The 15,715-nt window shown below is 45.3% G+C and overlaps 2 protein-coding genes across 3 annotated transcripts; one reads left to right on the top strand and one right to left on the bottom strand.

The window, feature by feature from the left end:
• Nucleotides 1-1,510: 1,510 nt before the first annotated feature.
• On the bottom strand, nt 1,511-6,038 carry LOC100276949 (uncharacterized). Its single transcript, NM_001150637.2, has 7 exons — nt 5,227-6,038; nt 4,595-4,834; nt 3,659-3,748; nt 2,785-2,934; nt 2,552-2,676; nt 2,010-2,139; nt 1,511-1,895 (listed from the first exon to the last, which is right to left on the bottom strand). The coding sequence occupies exons 1-7, from the start codon at nt 5,845-5,847 to the stop codon at nt 1,770-1,772; spliced, it is 1,482 nt and encodes a 493-aa protein (NP_001144109.1). The 5' UTR covers nt 5,848-6,038; the 3' UTR covers nt 1,511-1,769.
• Nucleotides 6,039-9,860: 3,822 nt separating this feature from the next.
• LOC103630625 (heat stress transcription factor A-4d) lies at nt 9,861-12,520 on the top strand. Of its 2 annotated transcripts, XM_008651672.3 has the most exons (3): nt 9,861-10,130; nt 10,367-10,802; nt 11,052-12,520. In XM_008651672.3, the coding sequence occupies exons 2-3, from the start codon at nt 10,554-10,556 to the stop codon at nt 12,210-12,212; spliced, it is 1,410 nt and encodes a 469-aa protein (XP_008649894.1). In that variant the 5' UTR covers nt 9,861-10,130; nt 10,367-10,553; the 3' UTR covers nt 12,213-12,520. The 2 variants fall into 2 exon arrangements, with proteins under 2 accessions (XP_008649894.1, XP_008649893.1); XM_008651671.2 differs by lacking the exon at nt 9,861-10,130 and having other exon boundaries at nt 10,143-10,802.
• Nucleotides 12,521-15,715: the final 3,195 nt, after the last annotated feature.

The following is a 15,715-nucleotide window of genomic DNA, read 5'->3' as shown; positions in this document are numbered from 1 at the left end:
AAACTATACACCCATCCGGTGTGCATCGAATGTGTCATACAGACCAGGTACTGTTTATATGTAGTGCTCGTTGGAGATATGAAAGTGAAAGCCATGAAACCGAGACCCTTTTATTTTCGACGCAAATGTGGCAACCATTTATAATAGGACTGCTTACCTGATTTAGGCTCTGATCTGTAACAAGAACTCCCACATTGCATCAAAGTGCCCAATCTTAAAGCTACCCAAACCAGATGCTTCCTTGTTTGGGTTTGGGAAGAACGAACTTGGGTGTGGTTTGGTTCACGTATTTGTAACATTAATGGTAAACGATAACGTTAAATCATATTTATTTAAATCTAACTGTAGTTAGATATCACACTAGAAACTAATATCATTTTATTTAAACTTGTTACCGCTGATAATGGGGTGTGAATTATTACCATTTACGTCATATTTCGTGAACCAAATGATACCTTATATTATATTTCGTGAACCAAACGACACCTTTCTTTCACGTTACAGCTTTTGATTTTAAACTGGAAACCCCCGATCCATCTCCTATGACTTCAATCAAAGTAAGTGATGGCACAATTTCAGCTGAAGTGGTGCAATGAGTTAGCTCGCTTGGAACCGAAGACACTTGACTTGCTTCCCGAATTGCGAAATAAGGTGACGATCGGAAATATAGTTCTACCGTTTTCTTTTCTGTTTTTACATCCCATTTTCGTCTTTTTAGTCGGGTTCGAAATGATCGTAAAAAATAGCAAAATCAGTTAACGGCCGCTTTAGAATTTTTCCGTCATACTTTCATCCCTATTAGGGTTAGTTTGGGAACACTAATTTCCCATGGGATTTTCATTTTCCCAAGGGAAAATGAACTAATTTCCCTTGGGAAAATGAAAATCCCATGGGAAATTAGTGTTCCCAAACTAGCTCTTATAGGATTATGTGGACACCCTTCTATTATCTCTATTATAGGATTATGTGGATGCCCTTCTATATCTTACCATATAAAACGTCAGTTTTCACTATTATCAGTTACCGTGCTGCCCCACATTTAAATATAAAAAACTTAAATTATACATAAATAGACATTTAAACTATAGTTATTGACTCCAAACCCACATTCAGTTTTCACTTATGCTCCCCATATTTATATTTAAATAGTAAAAAACTAAAATTATAAATAAATAAGAGTTCAAACTGTGGTTGTTAACTCCAAACCCACATCTACACCCACCTATCCAACAAAATACATACTATACACTCAAACATAAATAAAAAAAAAATCATGCCTCCATATTTATATTTAAATAGTAAAAAACTAAAATTATAAATAAAACAGGGTTTAAACCATGGTTGTTAACTCTAAACCCACATCTACACCCACCTATCCAACAAAATACATACTAACCCACATCTACACCCACCTATCCAAAAAATACATACTATATACTTAAATATAAATAAAAACCGTAGCTGGCTAGTATTTGCATAAAAATGGTGAACAAAATCACACGCATCAAAAGACGGACATAGGAGTACTACAATTTTTATTGAAGAAGACAAATACTTCGAACGCACAGGTACGACATACAAGCCTTCAAATTTATTCAGTGAACCAAAACAGTAAGCCATTTGTCTGTTTTTAGGACTATACACTTCACCGGTTGGGAAGATATCTACTTAATCACAGCTACATGTGTGCAATATATACAGTGGCATATCATCTTCTCGCTATGAGATACAGTATATACAGTTGTATTCTAGAGCCCACGGGGGAAATGTCAGAACTCGAAACCCCCGTTCAATTGAACGGATAAAGAAGGCCTTGCCATGTTGTCAAGGGGTGTCTCCAAGGTGATTACTAGTCCCGAACTGCCGACCTGGCCATTCCATTTGGATCGCCCAAGCTGCCAAAGCGCCGTTCGAGACATCAGTTAGCACTTAGCAGTAAGGAGTGCACAGCGCAATTCAATTACAGGCAACTTTAACTTATTGTGCACGAGAAGAGCTGGAGCGCTTACAGAGAGAGCTGTGAATGCTGAGGGATGTCTTGAGCAAGAGAAACCACACATTACGCTGACTTCCTCCTTCAAAGAGTGGACAAACTCGGTGCATATTCCAGGATCAGTTCCTCCGAAAGTGGGGCAAACACTGGTGCATGTACTTCGATTAGTAAGTTCAGAAGCGCGCAACTAAAATGAACTTGGAAAGAAGTGGTTGGTACAGTAGCATGAGCACCACAGTAGTGAAAAAACCAAAAAGGCGCTTAAATAACCAACCATGTTTTTACTCATTTTAGAAGGACAAAAAGTAAAATGACATAAGCAAGATCAATGAACATGCTCTCGGGAGGTATTCTATGGTAGAATGTAGTATAAGTATCTGCCAAAGTTTTCCTGACCAAAAAAAAATTTACAAGACCATACATCCAACAAAAGATGGCATTGTGTGTATTGTGAGTTACAGCAGGACATATTTTTACTAAGTCACTCAGAATAACCTTATCTATCTTATTAAAACAAACACTAGTTATAACTCTGAGCAGGTGCTTATATCTATTTACCTGATTTGAATGCTGGGCCTGACCATAAGGCCAGATCTCTTCCATGCTACAGCTTGTGCGACTCCAAATGAAACAGAATTGTCAGGCCACTGAAACGTTGGACTGAACCTAGTACCTTGTTTGTTCTTCAAAAGAAATGGAGTAGAAATAAGAAGGGGCAGGTGAAGTGATTATGAACAGCTCCCAAGAGGATTAAGTGATGCTACAGGTAACATGTTTACGCATAAACTAACCTTGAAGGAGAAGCTCACTCTTGTATCACCGGGACACTTTGCATGTGCTTGGAGTAATCCACCAAATAAAGGGATAAAACCACTTGCTGTTATCCCCTCACCAGCAACATATGTCATTTGTCCATTTGGAAATTGCACATCCATGAAGGACTGAAACAAAAAAGCAAAACAAAGAGCAATAAACAGCAGAAATATGTCATAGTGCAGCGGTAAGATGATGCAATCTGTACTTCTACAAAAGGGCATGCCACAGAAAATAAGTATCACATTCTTCATGGGCTCAAATGCTGCCATTACAAAATAAGAACATCACATTAATTATGAACAAGTCACATTTTCCTGCACGGTAATTCTGAAGACTCTATTTCAAAATCCCATTTTCCTGCAGGTGATTAATGGGGACAACCCTATAAAAGTAATGTGATAGGAATCATGTATCTTTTGTAGCATGACAGCAAAATTAAACAGGAAAGCTTGTTAACCAGCCAACTAGGTACCAATTTAGTTCTTAGTAACCAGGTTCCCGGATCGATGGGATCGAGGAACGGGAACGTACACGGTACGCTACCAAAACTAGGTTTTAACACTACGGGAACGAGATTGTTCTCTCGTTCCCGGAACGGAACGAACGTTCCCGGAACAAGGAACGTGGCCACGTTCCCAGTTCCCGGTTACTAAGGTTTAGTTGCCCAGTTATCCAGCCAATGTTCCTATCATATGGAGTGACAATTTGCAAAAAAACAGCCAATCACATTGTTAATTTGCTATATATAAATTACTGAATTTTGATAACAACCAGAATTCGGTAAAAAAATTGTGTACAACCAATAGGATAAATGGTGCATTTAGACAGGTAAAAGGCATATACACTTACACAAGCTACAGGGTTGAGGCACATCATTGACATCAGCATCCATTTTCTATGCTTTGACCAGATAGCTGGGCATAGGGAGTGCATTCCGTTCTGCAACATGTGCATGAAATTCAGTACGAATGTGTAATGTAATAAAGAACAGCCGGTAGAGACACTTGAAGTGCTTGGATAGGCATAACTGGTAAACAAACTGGAAATGCTTAAATATGTGAAATTCTATAGAGAAGGCGACAAACAAGACTATATTAGGTGCTAGACAAACTGGAAATGCTTAAATATGTGAAATTCTATAGAGAAGGCGACAAACACGATTATATTAGGTGCTAGACGTAAGGCGTCCCCAGTGATTTAGCAGAAATCGGTATGTAAAAAATAATATACTTATATACCCCTGAGAATAGCAAAAGAATATTACATGCATGACTTTGGCGACAGGGACAAAATTCATCACTGTGAATAGTTTATACAGATATGGGTACATAAATAAACAACAAAAGGTTGATTATCAATCAGTAATGTTCACAAAGAAGATAGGTTATTCAACTAAGGAAATATAAATCTTCCATAGAGCTACTTGAGTGGGAAAAACAAAAATAAACAACAAAATTTTGAATATCAATCTGTAATCTTCAGAAAGATAAGATATCTATCTGGGGGGGATGCAAGTCTTCCATAGAGCTACTTGAGCATTTGAGTGCAAAACATAAATAATTGTGAATCGTAGTGGACGATTTCATGCCGGAGAGCATTCTCTAATACCTAATTAAACATTAACACCTGCATGTATGAACTATCCTTCGAACCAACAACGTGTTCCATCTGCAGTAGATTTTCTATGACCATAAACTACATGCTAAACTTCGAAGCTATACAATTTGAATGGCCACATAGACAAGACAAAATGACATCAAGCCTAAAGAAAGGGGAGACGAGTACCTTGCGATCATAACCATACCAAAGAAGGTGTTGCTTTGACAGATGAACCGGCAAAAGAAGCGTGGAGTCTCGAACAAACAGTAAAGGCCCAAGTTGAACAAGGAAAAGTGGTGAGCTATCATTCCCTGAAGTTAAATTGCCACGCGATGACTCCAACCTCCAAAGGTCTCCTCGTGCGACTACTGAACTCTCAAAGTCATGGTGCCTGGTGTTGTAAGTTGCTGAGACATTTACAGTGCCCTGTATCAGCATCAGTACAAGAGTATGATTCGTAGTTCAGGATTAAAAAATACACTTTATACCCATACAACTAACAGAAGATAAGGAAGAAGTTTTTTATGCAGTAACCACATAATTGAACTGCACGTAGTTCTAATTATAACCAAGTCACAACCAGTTGATAACATAAAAGCCCCATGGCAGACATTTAGATGAGCGCAAGCTATTTAAAAGAACTCAATATAGACAAATTATTCGCAGTACACCTAAATCAACCATATTGCCACAGCATGTACTCTTAAGCACAGTTTATCTCAGCAGAATGTTTCGGAACAGAACAGTCTAAATGATCCCATGACAGAAATGTGTCGATTATGTGCAATTTCATCATCAAGCCGATTTATCATACAAACCTTAGCCTTCTTAATGTTCTCCAATGTCCCAATTTCGCAATCAAATCCGTCTTCCTCATCATCCAGTCTATCGTCGTCCATGGCCCCAACCGCGCCCACACTACCTGCAGTGGCACTTCCAGTGGCCGCCGCAGCAGCAGCCGCTGCCACCTCGAGGGACCCTATGTCTACAGCCCTTTCCAAAGCGACGTTCGCGGACCCAACCGTCCCCACAGCGAGCGCAACATCCCCCGTCACCACGGTCGGCGGCTGTGCGGCTTCCCATTTCCGGAAGGGCACAGGCACAGGCACCTGGCGCGCGAGATGCTGAACCGCCGCACCGAGCTCGGACCCCGCCTGCCCGAGCCTGCCGCCGATCTCGACGAGCGACGAGACGGCCACGGCGGGGAGGTCCACGGTCCCGACCCCGCGGCGCATCCCGGCGACGAAGGGGACAACGGGGAGGTCGAGGTCGAAGGGGATGACGAGCTTGGGCGGCAACAGCGCCGCCGGCGACCATGGGGGCAGCTGCGGCGGCTGCGCGTGGAGGAGGAGCCCCGAGAAGCCCTGCGCGAGGCGGTCCGCCAGGTCCTGCCCGTGCCGCTGCACGCCCACCCACGACGCCTCGAGCGAGATCTCCATGCTTCCGATCCGATCCGATTCGATTCGATCGAAGCCCCCCGAGCCCGTAGGCTTCGAGGGGAACGGGGGAGAGGTTTCCCGAAACCGAGAGGTGTGGAGGAGGGGAAGCAGCGGGTTCAGTGGTGGTGGTGGGAGATCGGGAGGCGCTCGCAGCTCGCTGCGACTGCGATAACGTCTTGATGGTCCCAGACGAGACGACGTGAATGGATCGACGGCTGGATATTATTCGAGGTCGGCACGCTGTGGGGCCTACATGTGTGGCGGGAGCACGTGAGGACATGTCCAGAGTGCAGTGGGATATGGGGAGAGGTTGTCGTGATTTTTTTTACAGTGTAATAATAATATTTTTTGTATAATAAAATTTAAAATAAAAAAATGAGATAGAGGATAAGATAGTGGTCTCAAGTAGAGCAACTCTAGCCGTCTACTCGGATCTCTGTTTTATTTTCAGTAATTAATAGATGACCACTCGACCATGCTATTTAAGTTGATTAATAACTTTTCTTTAAGTTAGCAATACAAGATTAATGGTCTAGGACACTAGTATTTTACATAGGCCTTCAAATTAATTAATCCCACGAGATGTTATATTACAACAGTATCAGCTATCCTTTCTCGTTTTTTTTGGGGACTAAGATTCTAAGACCAGCCATATCCTTTTTGTTCAACTCCATCTTTGCACGTGGTAGTGAAGTTTGAAAATAAGGTCCCCGTTTTTTTAGTGAACTCGATATTGACTCCAGAAAAGTTGTTTCCAGAATCTTGGGTTTCGTATCTAGTTTTTCACAAGCAAATTAAAAAGAAAAGAAAATTATACTGTCTCACAATCCCATGGCCAACTTTATCTACCTGGAGAGCGCCATATACTGCTGACTTGATAGTGGTAGAGATCCACCCTACCTAGCTACAAATTTGTCCAGAAGCCAAGGCGCCTTCACCAAAATATGCCATGCATTAGTCAAGCCAAAATTTAGCACTGGCGATATTTTTTAACCAAATTGATGACTGTTGTTTTGGCTGGTCAAATGATAAAGCTACCCAAATGAAGATCAAGGTCGATGGAAGTAGTAAAAAAATTAGCGCATATGTCATCCTTCTTAGCACATATGTTTGACGAATCAAACACACCACACTCAGTGATCATTGAGCATCACATGTTGAGGCTCTGTTTAGTTGTGCTTTTGGGCTATTTTTGCTTCTAAAAGTTGGTTGTGATGTTTTTCTCATTTTTTACTTGTACTCGTGTCCCCCCCCCCCCCCCCCCCCCCCCCTAGTTTTTCAATTCCGCTGCTGAAGACTAGGACAGAATCACAAAATCGAGCAAAAATCATGACTAGATTTAAAAATGATGAAAGCGACAGAACTGATGGTGTGATTTTAAATAGCCCAAGCTTAAAAGCCTGAGTAAATGATGAACTTCTGTGGAGGCTATTTTTTTCAGAAGCCGTTATTTTTTCTGCAGTACAATTTTTAAGAGCACCTTAGAGCCTGCTTTTCGTCCTTTTTGGCTTACTGCTTTTAACAACGGATAAAATAAAGACGTACATCTTTCGTACTTGTTTCGAAGAAACGACGATAAAAAATATATACTTTTACACTTGTCTGAACTGAACAAGTTCTAGCTTTCTCATAGCTAACATCTCAACGATATCTTTCAATGCCCGTTGTTTTGAAACCGATAAGATAATGCAGCTCGTTTACTACTCTTATAGTAGAACGAGCAAACGAGGACAAAAAAATATTATTTTCTCGATTCTAAAATAGTAGAGTATTCGCTTTAACTCTAGATTTGTATGTCTGTATTAAACTAGATAATGATAAATATAGACACATATATCAAATATTGTATAAATCTACTAAAATGTTAAAACAAATTTTATTTTTTATAGAGGGAGTATCTTTTTTCCGCTCTAATCACGAGAGAAATAGACTAGGGCAACCCAGCTGCTTCACTAGTACAGCAGTAGCTTCTTCTTTTTTTTTCCCCTTTGATTTCGTAAAGCACTTCTCGTTTCTCCCGTGACATGCATTACGCTGCCGGATCTAGAAGCCGAACTGAGTATTCTCGTGCAGATAATAAAATAAACCAACCCCCTGGTAATCTGATCCTGCATGGCATCCGAAGTCCACGCCCATGCATGTAGAAGAACTGAAGAAGCAATGATAGGAGCCCCGGACCGGACCCCAGAAACAGTGAAACACTCAGCAACAACCTGAAACCAACGCCACACCTGACGTGTCCAGCGGCTCGCTCCATCGCACGCACATGATAATTATTCATGGCATGGCTATCTAACTTGATCCGCGTTTAGTTTGGAGATTCAGAGTCAGAATCAAATAACATTCTTTAAAAATGGTGGATGAGGCTATCCCTAAAAAAAATAAGGGACATGGTGTCGAGGTTAGTCTAAGATTGATCATGTTCCATCCCTCGTTGACACCGAACCAAACACTGTCTAATTCCCAGTTCGTCGTTATTCTTGGGGACAAAGTTAATTAAGAAGAGAGATGGTCATGATCATGACACAGCAGCGCCCACAAATCTGCTCGTGCGGGCGCGCGCGCCCGTAGCCACATCCTGTTTTTTCCACGGCGCACGGCCGGCGCCGTCGAACCGCTGAAAATTCTCGGATGGAATGGTCGCCCGCTGAGACCGAGTTCACATCCACATCCTGCCCGCGACGACCCGACGCGCGACTTGCCCGGCCGGGAGAGGCGTACGTGACGTCTCGCTCGCCCCTTCCACTCGCAGTGCCCAGTAGGACCCCTCTCGGGTGTGTGGGCCGCTCAGCCGGTGGCTCAATGGGAAGGAAGGTTCGGCACTTCGGCCCGCTCGCTCGTCTGTTTACTACTACTCCCCAGTTTTGTAGCTTTTTGGCTGTAGCTGACCGGCGTCAATGGAGGACCGACGGTCGCCGGAGGAGATACTGGGTGGAACACAAACAAAAGCAACGTACGCTCTGTTCTCCATGTCGTCGGAGCAGACGCGCGCAGCGCACTGCATCTGCATGCAGGTGGAGACATGGACAGAGTCACAGAGGTCGAGAGAGATGGGCAAAGGGTTCTCGAGAAGGAAAAAAAAAGTCTCTATCCACTCACTCCAGAACTGCCAGTACCTGCCAACATGACACTGGTCTTGGGGGGCAACCGTTGGCATTTGGCAAGGTTCGAATCTGGCGGCCGCCCCGCCTGTTGCAGTTCCATTCATGCATGCAGGCGACCGGTCCGGACAACAGCTACCCAACGCTGCTGGCTCGCTTGCCCTGCTGACCGCCTGACCGAGATTGAACATTTGCCGCCCGTGCGCGCTGCCTGGCGGCGAACTTTGACGGCCCTGTCCGCCCGCTGCCCTGATTTCCGCCTTCTAGAAGCAAGCTGGGGTGGTGCAGGGGGCCAAAGCCAGCCACGGAGCGGCCAACGCATTGGCCAGTCAAACCTCAGGCGCCCCATGCAACGACCGGCCGATATGCCCAGGAATAGGATGATGGCGGGCGGGCGCGAGCTCAGCCTCGTCCAGAGACCAGGGGCGTGTTTGTGACCCTGTCCCTGGCCAGCTCGGCCCGTTCAATTGGATCAGGCTAAGGCTAGCCTGTCCCGGCTACTGCAACTCACTTTGTTTGTGCACTTGTACCATATGAGCCTGGCTCAGACGAGCTGGTGTTTGTCACTCAATATGCAGCCTGGCTAGAAGACCAAAACTACCTAAACGCGGAATCCTTGCGCCATGAGCAGCCAGGCTCCCAGAAAACGGACCTTGATCTCGTTTCTGTGGAGCCAGGCTGAGAGACTCAATTTGCACGCGCACAGCCTGGATCTCGAGCCAACCAGGCGACGCAAACACAAGAGCTGCAGCCCAGGAGCGCAGCCAGGCTGCTGGGCCACGGCGACAAACACGCCCCACGGCTCCACTCCAGGTACAGGCGTCCACGTCTGCGTTCGCGTCCCGGTAGCCGCGCACCCGGACACACAACGCAACCCCTTATAAGACCGCCGCATGCGACGCCAGCGGCGGCGGCGCACGCGCACGCTACTCCTCCTCCCTCGGTTCCTCTGTCCCTTCGGCCGCCTCGGCTCCCTCATCACATCTGCCGCGCGCGTCTGAGCTGACGCGAGCTAACCGGGAGAAATCCTAGCGAGTTGCCGCGGTCTCCTACCCGCCAGCCGGCCAGGCTTCCGTGACCTCCCCTCCCCTTCAGTAGCCCTAGCTTGCTTTCGTCGGCGGCGGCCCGATTCCAGCGAAAGCCCAAGGATGGAGGAGTAACTAACAAGTACTCCGTACTTTGGTGAGTCGTCGACGCTGCTTCTCTTTTGCTACTATACAGAATGTTTTCACTACAAATGGGCAGAAAAAAAACCCTCTCTGCCCGAAAACTTGTGCTTCATTCTTACTTACAATCGTGACTAGCTAGAGCTGGTTGCTTCTTGAGAGCTTGCATTCTCCGCTCCTACGTCTGCGGTTGGCTACCTGTTCGCCCGCACTCATGGGTCGACGCGTCTGTATCTGTGTGTGTTCTTGCAGCACGATCCCACCAGAAATAAAGTCGCGGTCGTCGCGCGCGGCAGCTTGGCGAACGATAAACTTTGTTCCTACAGTTCGGTGTGAAGTTGGCGCGCGGCGGAGTGATCAATTCTGTTCTGGCGGGGTAGTAGAAGTAGAAAGACCCAGGGAAATTCCTGCACACGCACGCCCCATCGTTAGTCGGCATATGGAGGGTTCCAATTCCAACTCGCACGGTGGCGCCGGAGGCGGTGGTGGAGGGTCCAGCTCGCCGACGCCGTTCCTCGTCAAGACCTACGAGATGGTGGAGGACCCGGCGACCATCCACGTCGTGTCGTGGGGCCCCGGCGGCGCCAGCTTCGTGGTGTGGAACCCGCCGGACTTGTCGCGCGACCTGCTGCCCAAGTACTTCAAGCACAGCAACTTCTCCAGCTTCATCAGGCAGCTCAACACATATGTGAGTGGCTCTGTGTTGTCTCATCTCTCTCTGTACCACTACCACCCCTTCTTCGTCAAATTTTGCTGCGAAGAGATGTTGCGGCTGCGATTCTGTTTTGTTTTTTCACCGTTTCCTTCCATGGATCAACTTACCATGGAACCGTCGTAAAGCTTTCGAGTGACAGATCTTTTTAGCATTTGGTCCTTATGTTTTTTTTCCCTGTTGATCTTCGCTTTGATCTGCCTGCTAAGTTCATTTTACCTTCAGGGTTTCCGGAAGATCAATCCCGAGAGATGGGAGTTCGCCAACGACGACTTCATCAGGGGACACAAGCACCTTCTGAAACGCATCCACCGGCGCAAACCGGTGCACAGCCACTCGCTGCGCACCCAAGCGAGCGGGCCGCTAGCGGAGTCCCAGAGGCGCGAGCTCGAGGACGAGATCAGCAGGCTCAGGTACGAGAAGAGCCTGCTCCTGGCGGACCTCCAGAGGCAGAACCAGCAGCAGCGCGGGATCAGCTGGCAGATGCAGTCGCTGGAGAGCAGGCTGGCGCAGATGGAGGAGCGCCAGAGGAGCGTCGTGGCCTCCCTGTGCGACATCCTGCAGAGGCGCGGGGTCGTTCGTGTTCCGGCCTCCGCGCTGGAGACGACGGACCACTCCAGCAAGAAGAGGAGGGTTCCGATTCCCAAGACCGATCTCTTCGTCGCCGGCGAACAACCCAAGGTCGAAGAGCAGCAGGTGCTGCCGTTCCTGCAGGCGGTGGGCGCAGAAGCGCCAGGCGTGTCGCCGATCCGCGTTTTGGATGCCGAGCCGTTTCAGAAGATGGAGCTGGCCTTGGTGTCGCTGGAGGATTTCTTCCAGAGGGCGGCACCCCCCGCGCCTGCTCTGGAAATGTGCACTGGTGCTGCTGCTGCTGCTGCTGAACCCAGCCCTCCTCTGACTCTTGGCGAGATGCTCTCAGTCCCAGCACCAGTGGATACCAATATCGATCTGCAGCTGCAGTCATCAGCTTGCCAGAATCCCTTTGCTTCGACCTCAGGGCGAGACCAGATGTCTTCTCCACTGGCAGAACCTCCGAGCTACGCCCAGAGCCCGATGCTGCTGCCAATGGCACAGCTCCATGGGTACGACTATAGGGCAGCTCAAGTCGACATGTGCTCTGACACCACAACTGGCGACACTTCACAAGATGAGACCACCAGTGAAACCGGAGGTTCCCATGGGCCGGCCAAGGTGAACGATGTGTTCTGGGAGCGGTTTCTCACAGACGCAGAGGGCAAAAGCGAGGCGATAGAAGCAAAGGAAGATGTCAAGGCTGCCGTAGACCGCAGCTGTCTTCGTCTCCACGACAATGTTGATCGGATCACTGAGCAGATGGGGCAGCTCGATTCAGCTGAGAACGACTCCTATGCAATCCAGAATTGCTGATATCACAGCATCGCTGCTGATCCATATAGTCCATTTGTAAAGCTATATATAGCGCTGTACATTATAGACTAGTTTAGGCCACCTTAATTCCTTAAATGCCCTGGTAGTTTAGTAAGCTAAGAGCATCTCCAAGAGACTAGCTAAATAACTCGTCAAGCTAAATTTTAGCTACTCAATAGTAAATTAAATCTCCAACAGACTAGTTATCTGACTCGCAAGCTATCTGACTCTGTAAATTGGCTCTCTCATTAGCTAAATTTGGCTAGCTACCTGACTAGCCAAACTAGATAGATAGTCTGTTGGACTGAGATGCTATATATAGAGTGTAATCTTTATAAAAACGTAAATAGATAGTAAAATAGAGAGCAAAAAATGAAGAGTCTCTTAGAGATGCTCTACGTCTTTTCTAGTACGACCTTTTTATATTTGACGCTAAACAGTACAAAAATGACTATAAAACGTCAAATAAAAAAATAGGGGAGTATTTCCTACTGTGAAAAGTAAAATTATCTGTTTGAATGTACTAAAGCTAATAGTTAGTGATTAAAATTAGTTTAAGACATCCAAATACCCTAGCTAATAGTTCAGCTATTAGCTATTTTTAGTAAATTAGTTAATAACTAAGTGAGTGTCCGTGCGTTGCAACGGGAACATATAATAACATGATAACTTATATACAAAATGTGTCTTATATTGTTATAAGAAAATGTTTCATAATCCATTTGTAATCCTTGCCATACATAAATTTTGTTATTTTAATTTAGCTGTTTCACTACTATATTGCAACCATCAATACCATGCAGACTTCGATATATACCACGATTTGCATGGTCTTATCATTGAAGAGCACATGCCACACCTACCGGTACAAGTTCCCTCGTACATTGTCAGTCATCAGGTACGCACCACCATACACGCTTGCGTAAACAAAAAGGGAAATTTGGATCCATACCATTAAAAGATCACCATTTTGGATCCATACCATTACTATCTCACTTACATGTGGGTCCACATGAGTCAATGACATACGGGGTCCATGGTATATATCTAAAGTTTGGATCTTTTAATGGTATAGATCCAATTGTTCCAAACAAAAAAGGCAAGTGTATATGTCTGTGAAGAGAATTAAAGGCAGGCCGGTACAAAAGCTACCCTGACGATAGCAAGTGGTCATTTTTGTCGGTCCTCCTCTGCGTCACCTCTGGCGCCAAGATGACGCCACATACCTTGATATAGTAGTCGTCGAACGCGCACGACATGGCGAGTACCGATGACTCTTGGCTAGGCTGCCAAACGAAGTGCACCCCAGGCTCATCAGCGAGGTAGTACACCTAGTCATTGCACCACCGGATGTGCTAGTCCTCTACATACATATTGTTCGAGGACACTCACACAACGTCAGCAACGGCCGTCGTCCCAGCGCACAAGAATTCATGGTCGACCAGTAGCGACTTACATGACAGGTTAAGCTTCAGATGGATGATGAGCTGGACGGCGTGACAGCGCCGTCGTCGGATGTGGTGCCTAGAACAACCCGAGAGTCGCCAGCGTTGGGGACGACCATGAGGTCCCCTGTTTGAAGATGGACAGCGCCGGTGCAGCTACTCTGGACCACGTCCAAGCGGCGGCTGCGCCGGAGCTTGCCGAACACAGCGGCGCATTCGGACACGTAGGACTGCTTCCGGAGGTCGAACTGGCAGTCACCAAGCTTCTTCTCGTCGTCGATGAGCAACGCCAATGCGAGCGCCTCCTACCAGTGGTGTTTGTTCTGGGTTTCCAAGTAAGAAATATGAATTTATCTTTGGTGTTGATTTATGAAAATGACTTACAAGTCAGATCTATGAAAAAATATTACGGAAAATAAATGTCACACATATAAAAAAGGAATTTAAGTTGAAAATATTATAAAAACAAAAGAAATTGCATGCAAGGCTCTTCTTTAAATACTACTGCCTCCGTCCAAAAATAAAATTCAGTAATCTTGTTGATAATTATCTACTACTACGGTAGCAGGTGGGATTTGGGAGAGATATAGTAGATATTTTTACTGTAACAAATATTGACATAAACACACATGTGGTGTAGTGGTAGCTACGAGCATATTTGCTTGAGGGGTCGCGGGTTTGAATCCCATTGGAGCCACATTTGTGTTTTTTTAATTTAATTTTAGCTAGGCGTGTGATACACGTGGGAATGAGAATGAGCTTTGTGGAGGGGGAATGAGAAAGACAGTGCGGGGAGGGCGGAATGAGAATGACAGAACACGGAATGGCAGCCGGGAATGAGAATGAGCTTTGCGGGGAGGGGAAATGAGAAAGATAGAACACGGAATGACAGCCGGGAATGGGAATGGGAGGGCGGAATGAGAATGACAGAATACGGAATGGCAGCCGGGAATGAGAATGAGCTTTGCAGGGAGGGGGAATGAGAAAGACAGAACACGGAATGGCAGCCGGGAATGGGAATGGGCTTTGCCGGGAGGGCGGAATGGGAATGGCAGAACACGGAATGACAGTCTACCCCTTACCGCCTTAATAAGTAGTAGAGATTAACTAGCTATTTGTTAGTTAGCTAATTCTACTAGTAATTTTTTAGCCAACTAACTAATAGTTTTAGGCCCCGTTTGGTTTGAGGGACTAAAGACTAGTCCCTCTATTTTAGTCTCATTTAGTTCCTAAATTGCCAAACGGTAGAACTAAAATATAGACTAAACTGCTTTAGTCTCTAGTCCCTCAAGATGCGGCTAAAAGGAACTAAATCATATTAATTCCACATTTGCCCCTCATTTAGTTCCATTGTACTAATAGCAAGAGAATGTTAAAGGCCATTTTAGTCTTCTTATGAGTCATTTAGTATATTCCTACTAATTTTAGTCCTTAAAACCAAACAGGTTAGAGACTAAACTTTAGTCCCTAACTAAACTTTAGTTCATAGACTAAAGAAACCAAACAGGGCCTTAGTGCATTCAAACACCCCTTTATCTAATGCTAACTCCAGCAAGAATATACAAAAATGGGATCCAAATACATGTTTGGTTACACAATAAGCCGAAAGAAGAAACCTCAATGTTATCATATGATCATGTCCAACCGGGTACCCAAATACAAAAATTGAGAAAGTGGTTATCTATAGGCACTCTCCCACATCGCATCTAAAATAGGCATAGAGCATAGGTTATCTGTTGGAGATTCTATAGTGTCATTTAGATATCTATAATAAATTTAGGTGTCTTGATAGGTACTCCAATGGAGTCAACCTAATAAGAGTATAAGACCTTGTTTGGATGTACATGAATACATATTAATTCACATATGTTAAAGTGAATCAGAGTGAAAATGTTTTTTCAGTTATGAAAGGAGTAAAATAAAATACATTAGTAGTCCCGAAATTTATAGCGTTATATCATTTCGATCCATAAACTTCCAAAGTACACATCCAGGTCTCTAAACTTTTGAAGTTGTATATCTCAGTCTCTAAACTCTCAGCGTGCATTTTCTGGTCTC

The sequence above is a fragment of the Zea mays genome, chromosome 6 (assembly GCF_902167145.1).
Source record: "Zea mays cultivar B73 chromosome 6, Zm-B73-REFERENCE-NAM-5.0, whole genome shotgun sequence".
Taxonomy (NCBI): domain Eukaryota; kingdom Viridiplantae; phylum Streptophyta; class Magnoliopsida; order Poales; family Poaceae; genus Zea; species Zea mays.
Note: the sequence above shows the minus strand (reverse complement) of the source record. Positions and strands in the feature narration are given on the sequence as shown.

Bases quoted from the DNA above. Each gene is read 5' to 3' on its own strand.
- LOC100276949 (NM_001150637.2), bottom strand. From the start codon at position 5,847: ATGGAGATCTCGCTCGAGGCGTCGTGGGTGGGCGTGCAGCGGCACGGG. The intron at 3,749-4,594 runs GTACTCGTCTCC...CACATGTTGCAG, and splicing joins GGTATGGTTATGATCGCAAG to AACGGAATGCACTCCCTATG. The intron at 2,140-2,551 runs GTAAATAGATAT...TACATGCACCAG, and splicing joins AGGCCCAGCATTCAAATCAG to TGTTTGCCCCACTTTCGGAG.
- LOC103630625 (XM_008651671.2), top strand. From the start codon at position 10,329: ATGGGTCGACGCGTCTGTATCTGTGTGTGTTCTTGCAGCACGATCCCA. The intron at 10,803-11,051 runs GTGAGTGGCTCT...TTTTACCTTCAG, and splicing joins TCAGGCAGCTCAACACATAT to GGTTTCCGGAAGATCAATCC.